Source organism: Apium graveolens, chromosome 4, assembly GCF_009905375.1.
Source record: "Apium graveolens cultivar Ventura chromosome 4, ASM990537v1, whole genome shotgun sequence".
In the NCBI taxonomy this organism is placed as follows: Eukaryota; Viridiplantae; Streptophyta; class Magnoliopsida; order Apiales; family Apiaceae; genus Apium; species Apium graveolens.
Genome location: NC_133650.1, coordinates 103,351,325 through 103,365,122, shown reverse-complemented (window position 1 = coordinate 103,365,122; position 13,798 = coordinate 103,351,325). Strand labels below are relative to the sequence as shown.

Below are 13,798 nucleotides of genomic sequence, written 5' to 3'. Positions count from 1 at the left end.
CCTGCAGCTTCTCGCAGACACTAGCTCGATCCTGTTCAGACGTATTAGGGCTGAAAACAAGACTCGATTTACAATAATTAACTGCCTGCCCAGATAGATTCTCACATCTCAGAAGAATATCTTTCATTTAATCTTGTTTGAGAGTTTCATATAATTTTGGTATAATTACTATACCAAAATTATAGATATCCTGTAAAATATATCTGTAATTTTGGTATATTCTCAAATTCCAAATGGTGCTTTTAGATTACAATGTATATAGTCCATATTCTTAAATTTTATGAATAAATGATGCAGAATCTAATATTCTCCGAGAATTTTGGTATATTTTTAATTTTGGTATAATTATATGAATCTAATATTCTCGGAGTTTCATTACAGATATCCCTAGAATTTCAAGATAGTTTCATATAATTAACTGCCTGCTGAGATAGATTTACTCTTCTTAATACCATTTATTTAAAAATATACCAAAATCCTCCTAGAATATTAGATTCCGCATCATTTAATCGTATATGGACGATATGCATTGTAATCGGGCACGTGAGTAATCTTTGATTGTTTACGTTAAATTCACCCGCATGATGTCAGATACACCTGTCAAGTATAAACTGGGGAAAATTTTGTGGTCCAGTCAATTATATACTTTCTTATTTTTCACCCTCATCATCTTCTTCAACCTCTCTATAATTGTGTGTATATATAAGTGCATTCAGACACCCCCTTAAATTCTTACCCCCCCTTTCTCTCTATCTGCTTTGAAGAGGTGTTCAAGATTTATCCATTTCTACCTGGCTATCAGGTAACATTTACTTCTGTTCTGTGTTTTTTTCTTGTATTATTATTTGAAGTATTGGGGTTTCTATTTTCTTGTCAATTGTATATGAAACAAGTGATTCTAATATGTCGTGTAGTTGTCAGTTTGGTTTAATTATTTGAAAGCTATCTCCTTTATGTTTTCTTTGAATTTAGAAACATTTGTGAAGTTGGAGTATGTGATTAGTGTTCTTACTTGATTAGTTAAAAAAAATTAAGTTATCTCATTTTACTTGTCCCTTGAAGAATTACTGACTTGGGTAAGTTTTTGTTATTTGAGTGTATAAAGTTATGATTTTTGATAAGATGTTGAAAGATATATAGAAAATGATATTGAATTATGAGGCTTATGTGTTGAAATTGAAGCTAATTCTGAAGTTACCTGTACAGGTCTTGTATTGTTTAAATTGAGGGGTTCGAGCTGTTTGTGTAAGGTCGAATAAATTTCGATAATTTAGAAGAAAATGACGATTGGAAGCCCTAAACCAACTAAAGAGAAGAGGTCAAGAAAGAACAAGCAAGTAATTGTTGATGAGAAAGTGCCTCTGTTACCGACTAAGCAAGTGGAAGATGGAGGATTTGATGAGTTTAACGGGGCTTCCTATACCGGGGCAGTTTTTAATTTATCCACCACGATTGTTGGTGCTGGAATTATGTCCTTGCCTGCTACTATGAAAGTCTTGGGTCTTGCACTTGGGATTTCTATGATTGTGTTTATGGCATTCTTGACTGATGCTTCTATTGAGATGCTACTTAGGTTTAGCAGGGCTGGGAAGAATACTTCCTATGGAGGTGTTATGAATGATGCCTTTGGGAAGTATGGGAGAATGTTACTGCAAGTATGCGTTTTAGTCAATAACATTGGTGTACTTGTTGTATACATGATTATAATAGGTAATTGTCTTTCTCTAGTATTGAGCATGTTTAATTTGTTTAGTTTCTTTTTATATTCTGGTTTTTTAAGTTTAGTTAGTCTAAGATATCTTAATCTCTATAACATGTATGTTCTACAGTTTTCACTTTTAATGCTGTAATGTAAACATGATCTGCAGGTGATGTGCTTTCTGGAACAACTTCAAGTGGAGTTCACCATGCCGGTGTTCTGGAAGGGTGGTTTGGGATGCAATGGTGGAATGGTCGTACCATTGTTCTTCTTGTCACAACGCTGGGAATATTTGCTCCATTGGCAAGTTTAAAGCGGATTGGTTAGTTTTCTCTTTTAAGTTGATAAAACAAGAAAATTGTTCTTTCTGAAATGACTCCTTATTTACCTGGTTCTGTATCATATGTTGTTCGCATAATTCTTTTTTGCTTTGTTTGAAATCAAAGTACAATCTAGAGTTTTGACTTGACACTTTGCTTTTCTTTCTTGTAATCCTGTTATTCCAATCCTATAATTTGTCAAATAGTTGCTTGAGTTTATGCTATCTCATGATGCAATTTATTTGTATCAGCGGGGCCTCGAGCTGTAAAATATAAGAGAAAAGGTCCTGGTTTTGTGCAAGTCGTAAGCTATTATTTAAAACCTAGTAAATGCCTATGGTATATAATAATCCACTGCCATGCATTAGGACATGGTATAATTTGTATACAGTTATATGATTCAAAGTACCCGTTATCATCTTCTTTTTCTGAATTTATTTTGGGGTGGCATATTTGTACTTGCAGATTCGTTGAGATATACATCTGCATTATCAGTGGCTCTGGCGGTTGTCTTTCTAGTTGTCACAGCAGGAATCACCGTCTACAAGTTGTTGAGTGGGAATGTCATGATGCCCAGATTGCTTCCAGAAGCTACTGATCTCACTTCAGCCCTTAAACTATTTACTGCAGTTCCTGTTCTTGTTACAGCATACATCTGCCATTACAATGGTACTTAAGCTTTTGTAATTATGTTGTATCTACTTTTAATGCAACTTACACAAAAGGCTTATGTCATTAGTATGTAAATGCACCGTAGGGTAACTTAAATAAGACAAGCATGAGGCATTTATACACTATATACTTGAATGTTGTTTCATCACTAGAGCTACCGAGTCCTGAGCCACATAGAAACTGAAGAGGTACCCCGGAATGAAATATTATTATCTACCATCAATGCTATCACACATCTCTTGTACATATATGCTTCCTAGGAAGCTTGAGTCATGGCTTCGTGATCAATATTAGTAATTGCAAAGTAGTTTTTTTTTTACCCCAGCATTTTTTAACATAATTCAAATTCTGCAGTTCACACAATAGAAAATGAACTTGAGGACAGAAAGCAAATAAGAGGAGTTGTGAGATCTTCACTAGCTCTCTGCTCGACCGTGTATGTAATGATAAGCCTTTTTGGATTTCTCCTATTCGGTGACGCAACTCTCGATGATGTACTTGCCAACTTTGACACAAATCTTGGAGTTCCATTTAGCTCAGTACTAAGTGATGTTGTTCGTGTTAGTTATGCCGCCCACTTGATGCTTGTCTTTCCTATTGTGTTTTTTCCATTAAGATTAAATTTGGATGGACTCCTTTTCCCATCTGCGAGGCCTTTAGTTTTGAGTAATATGAGGTTTGCAGTAATCAGCATTGGCCTCATTGGTCTTATCTTCTTGGGTGCAAATTTTATACCTAGCATCTGGGATGCTTTCCAGTTTACTGGAGCAACTGCTGCTGTTTGCATTGGATTCATTTTTCCTGCTGCTGTGACTCTGGGGTATGTTTTCTTCTATTTACTACTGGAATCATGAGTAACTGTTAACTTAAGATATGCATTTTGCGACTTTGAACTTTGCGTAAGAGAATACTTAACCCAGTATTGTTTTGTCGGATACCTCACCAACATGGATGTTCGTCTCAACATTTGGTACCATCTTAATCACAAATTTTTCCATTAAGGCCTTGACATGAAACAAACTAGTAACTTATTGTTGAAACTTGAAGATAAGACATTCTGTCCTATTGGAATTTGCCTTGTATCCACAAATGCATGTTAGTTTAACTTTTCTTTATTCATCTTCCATAACTAGAAGAGGAAATAACAGAAAACTAAAGAATGGTAATATTTAATTGGGCTGTGTATTCTGGTTGTTGGTGAAGAGTTATCTTTAAGTTCGACATACGAATGGAAGAGAAAACTGAATATTGCCTACACTGAAACTAACTAAAGCATGCAGCTTATCACATAAAAAAAATTAGTATGTCTTCGTTTAAAAAGGATACTATAGGAAATTCATCATATATTTATTTTTGCAAATGATCACAAGTAACTAATGATAAGCTTCTATTTTAGGGATCATCATGGAATAGCAACAAAGAAAGACAAGATTTTGTGCATCTTCATGATTGTACTCGCTGTCTTCTCAAATGTGGTGGCCATATATAGTGATGCATATGCATTGTTTAAGAAAACTGGATCTCCCCAGTGAATGATATCCTCCGACAATGCTACATTAAGAACAGGATTTGACGTCATTACAAGACAGTGCTCCAGGCATGATTGTCTTGATTGAGTTACGAGTTCCATTTTCCCGGGAGCTTGATGATGCATGTATAATATGAAGTACATTATGCTACTTGTTATGAGGCTTATTTGCCTTCTCAAAGTGTATGTAACAATATTTGTCTGTTTTGTGGGTCTTAATGTTCCCTACCCGACGCATTATTGTATCACATCTCTGTTTAAATCTAGAAAAATGGCTAAGCAATTTGATGGTTACCGATCTGTGTATTTGATATTGCTGTCCCTGTCAGAACGCTTTGTAGCCAGATTGTTAAATATTGGTTTTCTCTTGTAGTCTTGTACTATTTTCAGCTGCATTTTTGGTATCTCTTCGATTTCCTAAAAAACAGAACCTTTTACAAAAAAACACTCTTTCTACTTGCACGAGTAGGAAAAGATCTGTCGGCATCTTACCATCCCATACTCTCTACTTACTGTTGGGAGTGTTACATGACATCACAGTTTCTTTTCTATTTATCGATTACCGTAAATAGTCAATGAGGGTCAACGAGTTAATTAGTAACAAATTTTTCCTCCTAATCTGTATTTAAATAACATCTTGTACAGCATTTCAGATGTAACAAACAATTCAGTAAATAAGATTTTGCTCTCTTTCATTGATAAACATCTTCTTCTTCATTGCAATGTTTACATGATATTAGAGCATAAAAGCTTCAACGATCTTCATCAATTTCATCGATCTTCATCAATGGTGAATTAGATAAGTTCGATACATCAATTTAGTTGAAATTCATCTATAAAGTTCCATTTTATTTTCATTTCCGCATCTATAATCTTCATATTTCATTCTTATCTGGTCATAATCTGAGATATATACACAATTTGTATGTATAATCATCATTTTCTCATCCTTTTCTGCAAAATCATGTTTATCTTCATTTCAACTTGATTTTGATCTTGTTTGGTCTGTTTACGTTCGAATTAAGTATCTGGACTTGATTGAACGTATTGAATGTGTTGATGAGTGTTATTTGTGCTAGTACACATTGATTCAAGGGAAAAAATGTTTGTTTATCTGAAATCTCTCTTTGACATATTATCAAACACCTTTGGTGCATACTTTTCTGTCTTTCTTTAGCACAATTATCATAGCTAATAGCTCGTCCTCTCACACTATTAAGCGTTCTAATACGCCTGAAACTCAAAATACTTTCCAAACAAGCAATTTCAGTTCGCAACAAGACAATCCATTATTTTTACATATGAACTTGTCATCGAATCTTTTGATGGCACTGGATTTAGTAATTGGAAAAGGTCAATGTCTATTGCTCTTTCTGCACGTAATAAGCTTGGCTTTGTTGATGGTTCATTGTGTAAACCTTCTATTTGTTGTCCCTCTTTAAAAAGCTGGTCAAGATGCAATGACATGGTCATTTCATGGATTCTTGGTGCCCTTTCCAAGTCTATCGGTCGCAGTGTGATATATTGTGATATTGCACATCACATGTGGATCGAATTAGAAGAACGAGATGGGATTTCTAATGGAACTCAGTTGTTTGGACTTCACAAGGAACTAAGTGAATTGTCTTAAGGAAATAATAGTGTTTCTGACTATTTTACAAAACTCAAGATGTTATGGGATGATATTGAAGGCTTATGTCTTGCTCCATTATGTTCTTGTGGCTGTAAATGTGGAGTTGCACAGAAACTATCCAAATTGCAGCAAGATCAGAAAGTCATACAATTTCTAATGGGCTTGAACGACACCTATTCTGTCATGCGAGGTTATGTCCTCATGTCTTCACCATTACCATCCATTGGTCAAGTCTACAACATCTTACTTCAAGAGGAATCACAAAGGGAAATCCAATCTGGTGCTCATTTCATGTCTGACTCAGCATCTCTGGCTGTTAATACAAAGTTTCAGTCTGGTTCTTCTCAAGGTTTTCGAAGGAAATTTAATTTTGAATCTAAGAAATCCATTTTGCATTGCAACTATTGCAAGAAACCTGGACATCTTATTGATAAATGCTATAAGCTTCATGGTTTCCCTGCTGATTTCAAGTTTACTAAACCTAAAAGAATGGTTGCACATGTGGAAGTTGCTGATACTAATAATAACAATGGTGTTTCTTCTCCTGGCACTCCTTCTGCACTTCTAGTAATGCTTCTCAGCTGGCACTTCTGGTAATGTTGATTTATCTCCATATTTATATTCTCAATTAATCAATCTGCTCAAGTCTGCTCAGGTTTCTGATTCTAATGCTCCATCCTCTGTGAACTTTGCTGGTAATTCTGCTCACACTGCTTGTTTAATAAATAGTAATTACATTACATGGATAATAGATAGTGGAGCAAGTGATCACATGTGTGCTCATAAATCCTTATTCTCTTCTATAAATCCTTTAGCTCAACCTATAACAGTTTCTTTACCTAATGGTCATACAATAACTATCTCTTCCATAGGAACAGTACCCATTTCACCTGACTTGATTTTACAAAATGTTTTGTTTGTTCCACACTTCAAATTTAATCTGCTGTCTGTTCACAAATTGACTGAACAACTTCATTGCACCATACATTTCTCTCATGATGGTTGCTTTCTGCAGGGCTCTTCTCTGAAGATGCCTCTGGCACTTGGTAAATTGAACAAAGGGTTATATCTCTTTTCACATGTTGTTCCTGACTCCATGCTTGGAATCTCATCTTTCTCTTCTCCACAATATTGTAATAATGTTGAGAAATCATACCATAATAGCACTGTTTCTGTATGGCACTCCAGATTAGGGCATTTACCTCTTTACAAATTGAAAACTTTGTCCTTATGTAATACTGATTCTCATCATACCATTGATGCTTGTGGTATTTGTGTAAAATCCAGAAAGCAAAGACGTCCTTTTCCTCATAGTTCTATTACTACAACTAGGTGTTTTCAATTAATACATGTTGACATCTGGGGTCCTTATCAAGTTTTAACCTACAACAAATATAAATATTTTATGACCATTGTAGATGACTTTTCCAGAGTTACTTGGACTCACTTTTTAAGTAGTAAAAGTAATGCTTTCAATTTTATCAAGTACTTTGTTGCCTTGGTAGAAACTCAGTTTTCCACTACTGTTCAAACTATTAGGACAGACAATGCTCTATAACTAGGTCTCAGTGCCAGTAATTTCTTTCAATCTAAAGGAATAATACATCAGACTTCATGTGCATATATTCCACAACAAAATGGTGTTGTGGAGAGAAAGCATAAACATTCACTTGAAACATCAAGGGCCTTACTTTTTCAATCCAATTTACCAATTAAATATTGGGAAGATTGTGTCTTAACTTCTACCTATCTCATAAATAGATTGCCTTCTACTGTTCTTAAAGGTCTCTCTCCATATGAAATTCTGTTTTGTCCTAAACCTACATACACACATCTTAGAGCCTTTAGTTGTTTAAGCTTTATTTTACCACTTCTGCTCATAGAAACAAATTCTCTTCCAGAGTTATCCCATATATTTTTTTAGGTTATCCATTTGGGAAAAAGGCATACAAATTTTAAACTTAGAAACACACACTGTTCATATTTCCAGGGATGCTACTTTCCATGAAACTATATTTCCTTATGTTACTTCTTCCTCTCCTCACTGCCTCCCTTTACCTGTATCTGACTTTACTTCTACAGAATAATTCTCTGTTTCAACACCTCTTTCTCAATCACCATCTCCTAATCCTATTCCAGACACTCATCATGTTTCTTCATCATCTAATTTTTCTCTGCCTTCCTAGTCTTCTGTTCAGCCTAATCCTGAACTTCCTTTAAGAAAGTCTACAAGATCCATTAAACCTCCAACCTACTTACAAGATTACATCCATCCATATCAGTCTTCTTGTAAAGCTGCTACTTGTGCTTGCACAATTCCATCTCTTTGTACTAATGCTTCACTTCATGTCCCTGTTTCATCCTGCCACTATGTTTCTCGGTTCCTTTCTACTCCTGTCTCTGAACCTCATTTATATGAAGAGGCTATTAAATTTCCTGAATGGAAGGATGTTATTGCTAAAGAGTTTTCTGTATTAGAAGCTAAAACTTGGGAACTAGTCTCTCTTCCACCTGGTAAGAAAGCAATCTCATGTAAGTGGGTGTTTAAAATTAAACATCATGTTGATGGATCAATTGAACGCTATAAAGCATCATTAGTTGTTAAAGGATTTACACAAAAATTGGGTGTAGACTACACGGAATTTTTTTTCCCTGTTGTCAAAATGACCACCATAAGGACATTAGTTGTTGTTGTTAAGAAAGGGTGGCATATGTCACAACTTGATGTTAATAACGCTTTTCTTCACGGAGATTTACATGATGATGTGTACATGAAACCACCCCCTGGTCTTCAACTATCCGATTCAACTCTAGTTTGCAAATTCTTAAAATCTTAAATGTCCTTAAACAGGCCTCCAGATAATGGCACTCTAAGCTTCGTGATTTTCTACTTGATAGAGGGTATAACACGTCTAAAAATGATTACTCTTTTTTCTACAAGAAGTCAGGTTCTTCCATTATTTTTTCTGGCCGTTTATATTGATGATATATTGGTTATGGGAAATGATATGTCTGAGATCACTTCAGTCAAGCAAGCTCTTGATTCAACCTTCAAAATCAAAGATCTTAGCCCTGTCCATTATTTTATGGGCATTGAGTTTAATCATGTCCCTGATGGCATAATATTATCTCAGAGAAAATTTACTTTGGAATTGCTCAATGAGTTTGATCCTCCAGATTCTACTGTTGTTGTTAGTCCTTTGGATTTAAATGTCAAATTTCTTCACAAAACAGGTCTTCCGATTTCTGATCCATCTTTGTATAGAAAATTAGTTGGGAAACTCAATTTCATCACACATACTCGACCTGATCTTGCCTTCTGTGTTCAACATTTAAGTCAGTTTATGTTTGATCCTCGTTTGCCTCACTGGACAGCAACTTTACATGTCCTAAGGTATTTAAAGAATGATCCAGCTCAGGGGTTATTTTTCAGCAATACTCCTTCCTTTTCTATTCAAGGTTATTGTGATGCAGATTGGGGAGCTTGTCCTCACTCTAGACGATCTGTCAGTGGTTTTGTCATTCTTCTTGGTAACAATATTATCCCCTAGAAATCTAAGAAACAACATATTGTTTCTCTATTGTCAGCAGAGGTTGAATACAGGTCCCTTCGAAGAATCACTGCTGAACTCGCTTGATCGTCACGTCTGTTAACAGAATTTGAGGTACCTGGTGTTATACATGTTCCAATTAAATGTGATAATCAAGATGCAATTTACATTGCTAAGAATTTGGTATATCATGAACGCACCAAATATATTGACATCGACTGTCATTTTGTCCGGGAAAAGCTCAGTTCTGGTCTCATCACTCTCAGCTATACACCAACTAAAGATCAGTTGGATGATGTTTTAACTAAACCCCTAACTGGTCTACAGCATCATGCTATTATTGGCAAGTTGGGTCTGCAAACCTCCCTCCAACTTGAGGGGAGTGTTGGGAGTGTTACATGACATCACAGTTTCTTTTCTATTTATTGATTACTGTAAATAGTCAACGAGGGTCAACGAGTTAGTTAGTAACAGATTTTCCCTCTTAATCTGTATTTAAATAACATATTATACAGCATTCCAGATTTAACAAACAATTCAGTAAATAAGATTTTGCTCTCTTTCATTGATAAACATCTTCTTCTACATTACAATTTTTACTTGGTATCTTCTTCTTCATTGCAATGTTTACATGGTATCTTCTTCTTTATTTGTAAGTAAATGTTTATGCTTTCTCACTGCCTCCCTTTACCTGTATCTGACTTTACTTCTATAGAACAATTCTCTGTTCCAACACCTCTTTCTCAACTTCATCATCTGATTTTTCTCTGCCTTCCCAGTCCTTTGTTCAACCTAATCCTGAACTTCCTTTAAGAAATTCTACAAGATCCATTAAACCTCCATCCTAATTACAAGATTACATCCATCCATAGCAGTCTTCTTGTACAGCTGCTACTTGTGCTTGCACAATTCCATCTCTTTGCACTAATCCCTTACTTCATGTCCCTGTTTCATCCTACCATAATGTTTCTCAGTTCCTTTCTACTCCTGTCTCTGAACCTCATTCATATAAAAAGGCTATTAAATATCATGAATGGCAGGATGCTATTGCTAAAGAATTTTCTGTATTAGAAGCTAATAAAACTTGGGAACTAGTCCCTCTCCCACCTGGTAAGAAGGCAATCTCATGTAAGTGGGTATTTAAAATCAAACGTCATGCTGATGGATCAATTGAACGCTATAAAGCACGATTAGTTGTTAAAGGGTTTACACAAAAATTGGGTGTAGACTACACGGAAACTTTTTCCCCTATTGTCAAAATGACCACCATAAGGACATTAGTTGCTGTTGTTGTTAAGAAAGGGTGGCATATGTCACAACTTGATGTTAATAACACTTTTCTTCACGGGGATTTACATGAGGATGTGTACATGAAACTAAAAATGTTTTAAAAGAAGTCAGGTTCTTCCGTTGTTTTTCTGGCTGTTTATGTTGATGATATACTGGTTGTGGGAAATGATATGTTTGAGATCACTTCAGTCAAGCAAGCTCTTGATTCAACCTTCAAAATCAAATATCTTGTCCCCGTCCATTATTTTCTGGGCATTGAGTTTAATCATGTCTCTGATGGCATAGTATTTTACAGAGAAAATTTACTTTGGAATTGCTCGATGAGTTTGATCCTACAGATTATACTGTTATAGTTAGTCCTTTGGATTTAAATGTCAAACTTCTTCACAAAACAGGTCTTCCAATTCCTGATCCATCTTTGTGTAGAAAATTAGTTGGGAAACTCAATTTTCTCACACATACTCGACCTGATCTTGCCTTCTGTGTTCAACATTTAAGTCATTTTATGTCTGATCCTCATTTTCCTTACTGGACAGCAGCTGTTGTGCAAGACATGCTTATACTTTAACAAGACTAAGTCAAATTAACAAGCCTAAGTAAGTTGTATTGTAATCTTAGTTTGCATTTGTACTTGTAACATTTAAAGTCTGTAAAAATGTAAAAGAGCAGACTGGAGTCTTTTTATTTAAACAGTATCAAGCCTAAGGATTCTATCTGGAAGAAGATCATGACTCAGAAGAATTATGAAGAAGCTTGAAGTTGAATAAATCTGTTTGGATAAAAATATTCTAAGTCAAAGATCTCTACAAGTCACAGATTTAGTGTTATAGAGAAGTCACTCGAGAACTCCAAATGACTTATCGAGAAGTTAGAAAAGCTTATAGAGAACTCACAGAGAGATATCGACAAGCCAAATTGAAGACATGAAGATTGGAGATATCGACGAGTCATTTCTTCACTAGAGAACTCTGAGTTATCGACAAGTCAACATTCATTAGAGAACTCTGAGTTATCGATAAGTCAAATTCCATTAGAGAACTTAGTGTTAGGCCTCAATCATACTATAGAAGGGGGTTGAATATAGTATCTACAATCAATTCGATTATAAACACAAGTATGTAACAAAAAACAAGTTTATTCAATATTTCAAACTCTGTTACAGTAGGTTTAATCTACTCTCTCAGTGATGTATGATATCACTAAGAGCTGCTAGGGTTACAATAAATAATATTCTCGTGAATGATAACACTTATAGTGTAAACCCTAATCTGTGTTTATATACTACAATGTTACAAGATATCTCCTAATTGATATGATAATGATTCTATTTCCTAGAATACATCAATCGGAGATTATCTACTGCAGTCCTATAGCTGTCTAATTCTTCATGCATATCTTTACTTGTTTAATCCAGATCCTCTCCTATAAATCAGTTGTTTTCCTTATCTGAAGTGTACCCGCACTTAAGTCCTGATATAAGTTCTGACGCCTTAAGTTATGATAACTTCCTGTCTTCAGTAAGTTCTGATTTTCAGTTAAGTTCTGATACTAAGTTCTGAAACTAAACAAATCAGATTAGACATGACATCACAAATATATCTAACAATCTCCCCCAACTTATAAATTATGAAAAATATGCAAGTTAACAGATTTGATGATGTCAAAAACATTTAAGTACAAATGCAATGAGATATTATTTTAAACAGCTAAATACACCTTACAGTACACGTAGCTTTAACCAAATTCACTGAATCAGCCTGAATCCAAAATGATTCCTTACAAAGTCTGATACCATCTGGGTTTCTGCATTTCTTTTAACTTCAAGTAACTGAGCTTTGACTTGCTGCAGTTCTTCATCTTCAGTATCACCAATCTGATATATGGCAGCTCTGAGTGCATAAATTAGAGTTCTTTCAAGTCCATCTCCCAGTCTGATTACCCTTGGATGTGTAGAATCTTCATTATAGCATAAGCATCTTCCTTTCAGAATTAATTCTACCTTAGCAGAATTCTTCTTCATAAGAATTTCTCTTCCATCATCCTCAGTCATCATTGGAGTATACTTTGTCATTCTTGCACCAAATATTCTGAGTAAATTTCTTATTGTCTTCAGAATATATTCTGACCATTTCCTTATAACATCAGAATTTACCTCCAGTAGATAATGAATATATTGGAGCTCTTTGACAGATTTCTTCAGCACATCAGATTCAGATAATCTATAAGTTCTGCCATCAATCAGAAATAAGATCAATTTCTCTTTTACTTCATAATCATCATGAGTATCCATCACTACTTGAGCAGAAAACACTTTTCAAGGTGCTTCTGTGTGATCTCTTCAAATGGCTTGTCAGTTAATGTGAATGGATCTCTAATATCAACTTCTATCCCAGTCTGGAATTTCTCTCTGTCGGAACCTAATCCAGAAGTGTCTCTAGCTTGCTTGGCTTTTACCCCAAATGCTGCAAGTTGATTCAACATCTGATTTGTCTTAGTCTGAACTGGAATAGACTTGTTCCATAGCAGCTTCTTCTTGTCTTCTAATGTTAAGCTGTCTATGTCAACTTGAGCAGTGTCAGAGGTTGATGTCTTGATGAATTGGTCAGAATTTGCAGTTTCATCTGTAGCTTGTTGTTCTGAAATATCTTCAGTCTGAACAACTTGAGCTATGTCATAGGTTGTCTTAGATTCTTCTGTCATCCTCTTTCTCTTCAGAGTTTTAACTATTTCATCTTCAGCAGCAGTATCATCAAAGACTTGAACCATCTTGCACACAGGATCCATCAGAATTTGAGGAATCTTCATCTTCTGTTTCTTGACTGTCTCCCCAAATTTTCCTTTTCCCTTGACTTTGGGATCAGTAGTAGTTTGAGATCTAGTACTTGATCTAAGAATCTCTGTGGCAAAGCTTTCTCTTATCACAATCCCCTTTTCTTTTGGCCTTGGTGGCTTTTTAGCATCAGAAGCTTTTGATTGGGTTTGCTCTTCTCAGCAGCAAATTTAGCTTCTTCTTCTCTTAATTCCTCTAAATCCACTCCTGGATTATCCTTAAGGAATAATCTCTTGGCCAATTCTTCATCAACAGATTAAATTTTGGGATCTTTG

General features: G+C 35.2%; 2 protein-coding genes across 2 annotated transcripts; both read left to right on the top strand.

Moving 5' to 3' along the window:
• The first annotated feature begins 610 nt into the window (after positions 1-610).
• On the top strand, positions 611-4,591 carry LOC141718679 (amino acid transporter AVT6A-like). Its single transcript, XM_074521060.1, has 6 exons — positions 611-802; positions 1,207-1,710; positions 1,869-2,021; positions 2,485-2,688; positions 3,046-3,511; positions 4,088-4,591. The coding sequence occupies exons 2-6, from the start codon at positions 1,281-1,283 to the stop codon at positions 4,221-4,223; spliced, it is 1,389 nt and encodes a 462-aa protein (XP_074377161.1). The 5' UTR covers positions 611-802; positions 1,207-1,280; the 3' UTR covers positions 4,224-4,591.
• A 1,297-nt stretch (positions 4,592-5,888) lies between these two features.
• On the top strand, positions 5,889-10,794 carry LOC141718806 (uncharacterized). Its single transcript, XM_074521187.1, has 6 exons — positions 5,889-6,419; positions 6,508-7,026; positions 8,039-8,619; positions 8,704-9,383; positions 9,510-9,755; positions 10,292-10,794. The coding sequence occupies exons 1-6, from the start codon at positions 5,889-5,891 to the stop codon at positions 10,792-10,794; spliced, it is 3,060 nt and encodes a 1,019-aa protein (XP_074377288.1).
• Positions 10,795-13,798: the final 3,004 nt, after the last annotated feature.

Excerpts from the sequence above, each read along its gene's own strand:
- LOC141718806 (XM_074521187.1), top strand. The coding sequence starts at position 5,889 with ATGTTATGGGATGATATTGAAGGCTTATGTCTTGCTCCATTATGTTCT. Across the intron at positions 6,420-6,507 it reads GCACTCCTTCTGCACTTCTA|GTTTCTGATTCTAATGCTCC; the intron begins GTAATGCTTCTC and ends AAGTCTGCTCAG. Across the intron at positions 9,384-9,509 it reads TGGTTTTGTCATTCTTCTTG|AATTTGAGGTACCTGGTGTT; the intron begins GTAACAATATTA and ends GTCTGTTAACAG.
- LOC141718679 (XM_074521060.1), top strand. The coding sequence starts at position 1,281 with ATGACGATTGGAAGCCCTAAACCAACTAAAGAGAAGAGGTCAAGAAAG. Across the intron at positions 1,711-1,868 it reads TGTATACATGATTATAATAG|GTGATGTGCTTTCTGGAACA; the intron begins GTAATTGTCTTT and ends CATGATCTGCAG. Across the intron at positions 2,022-2,484 it reads GGCAAGTTTAAAGCGGATTG|ATTCGTTGAGATATACATCT; the intron begins GTTAGTTTTCTC and ends TTGTACTTGCAG.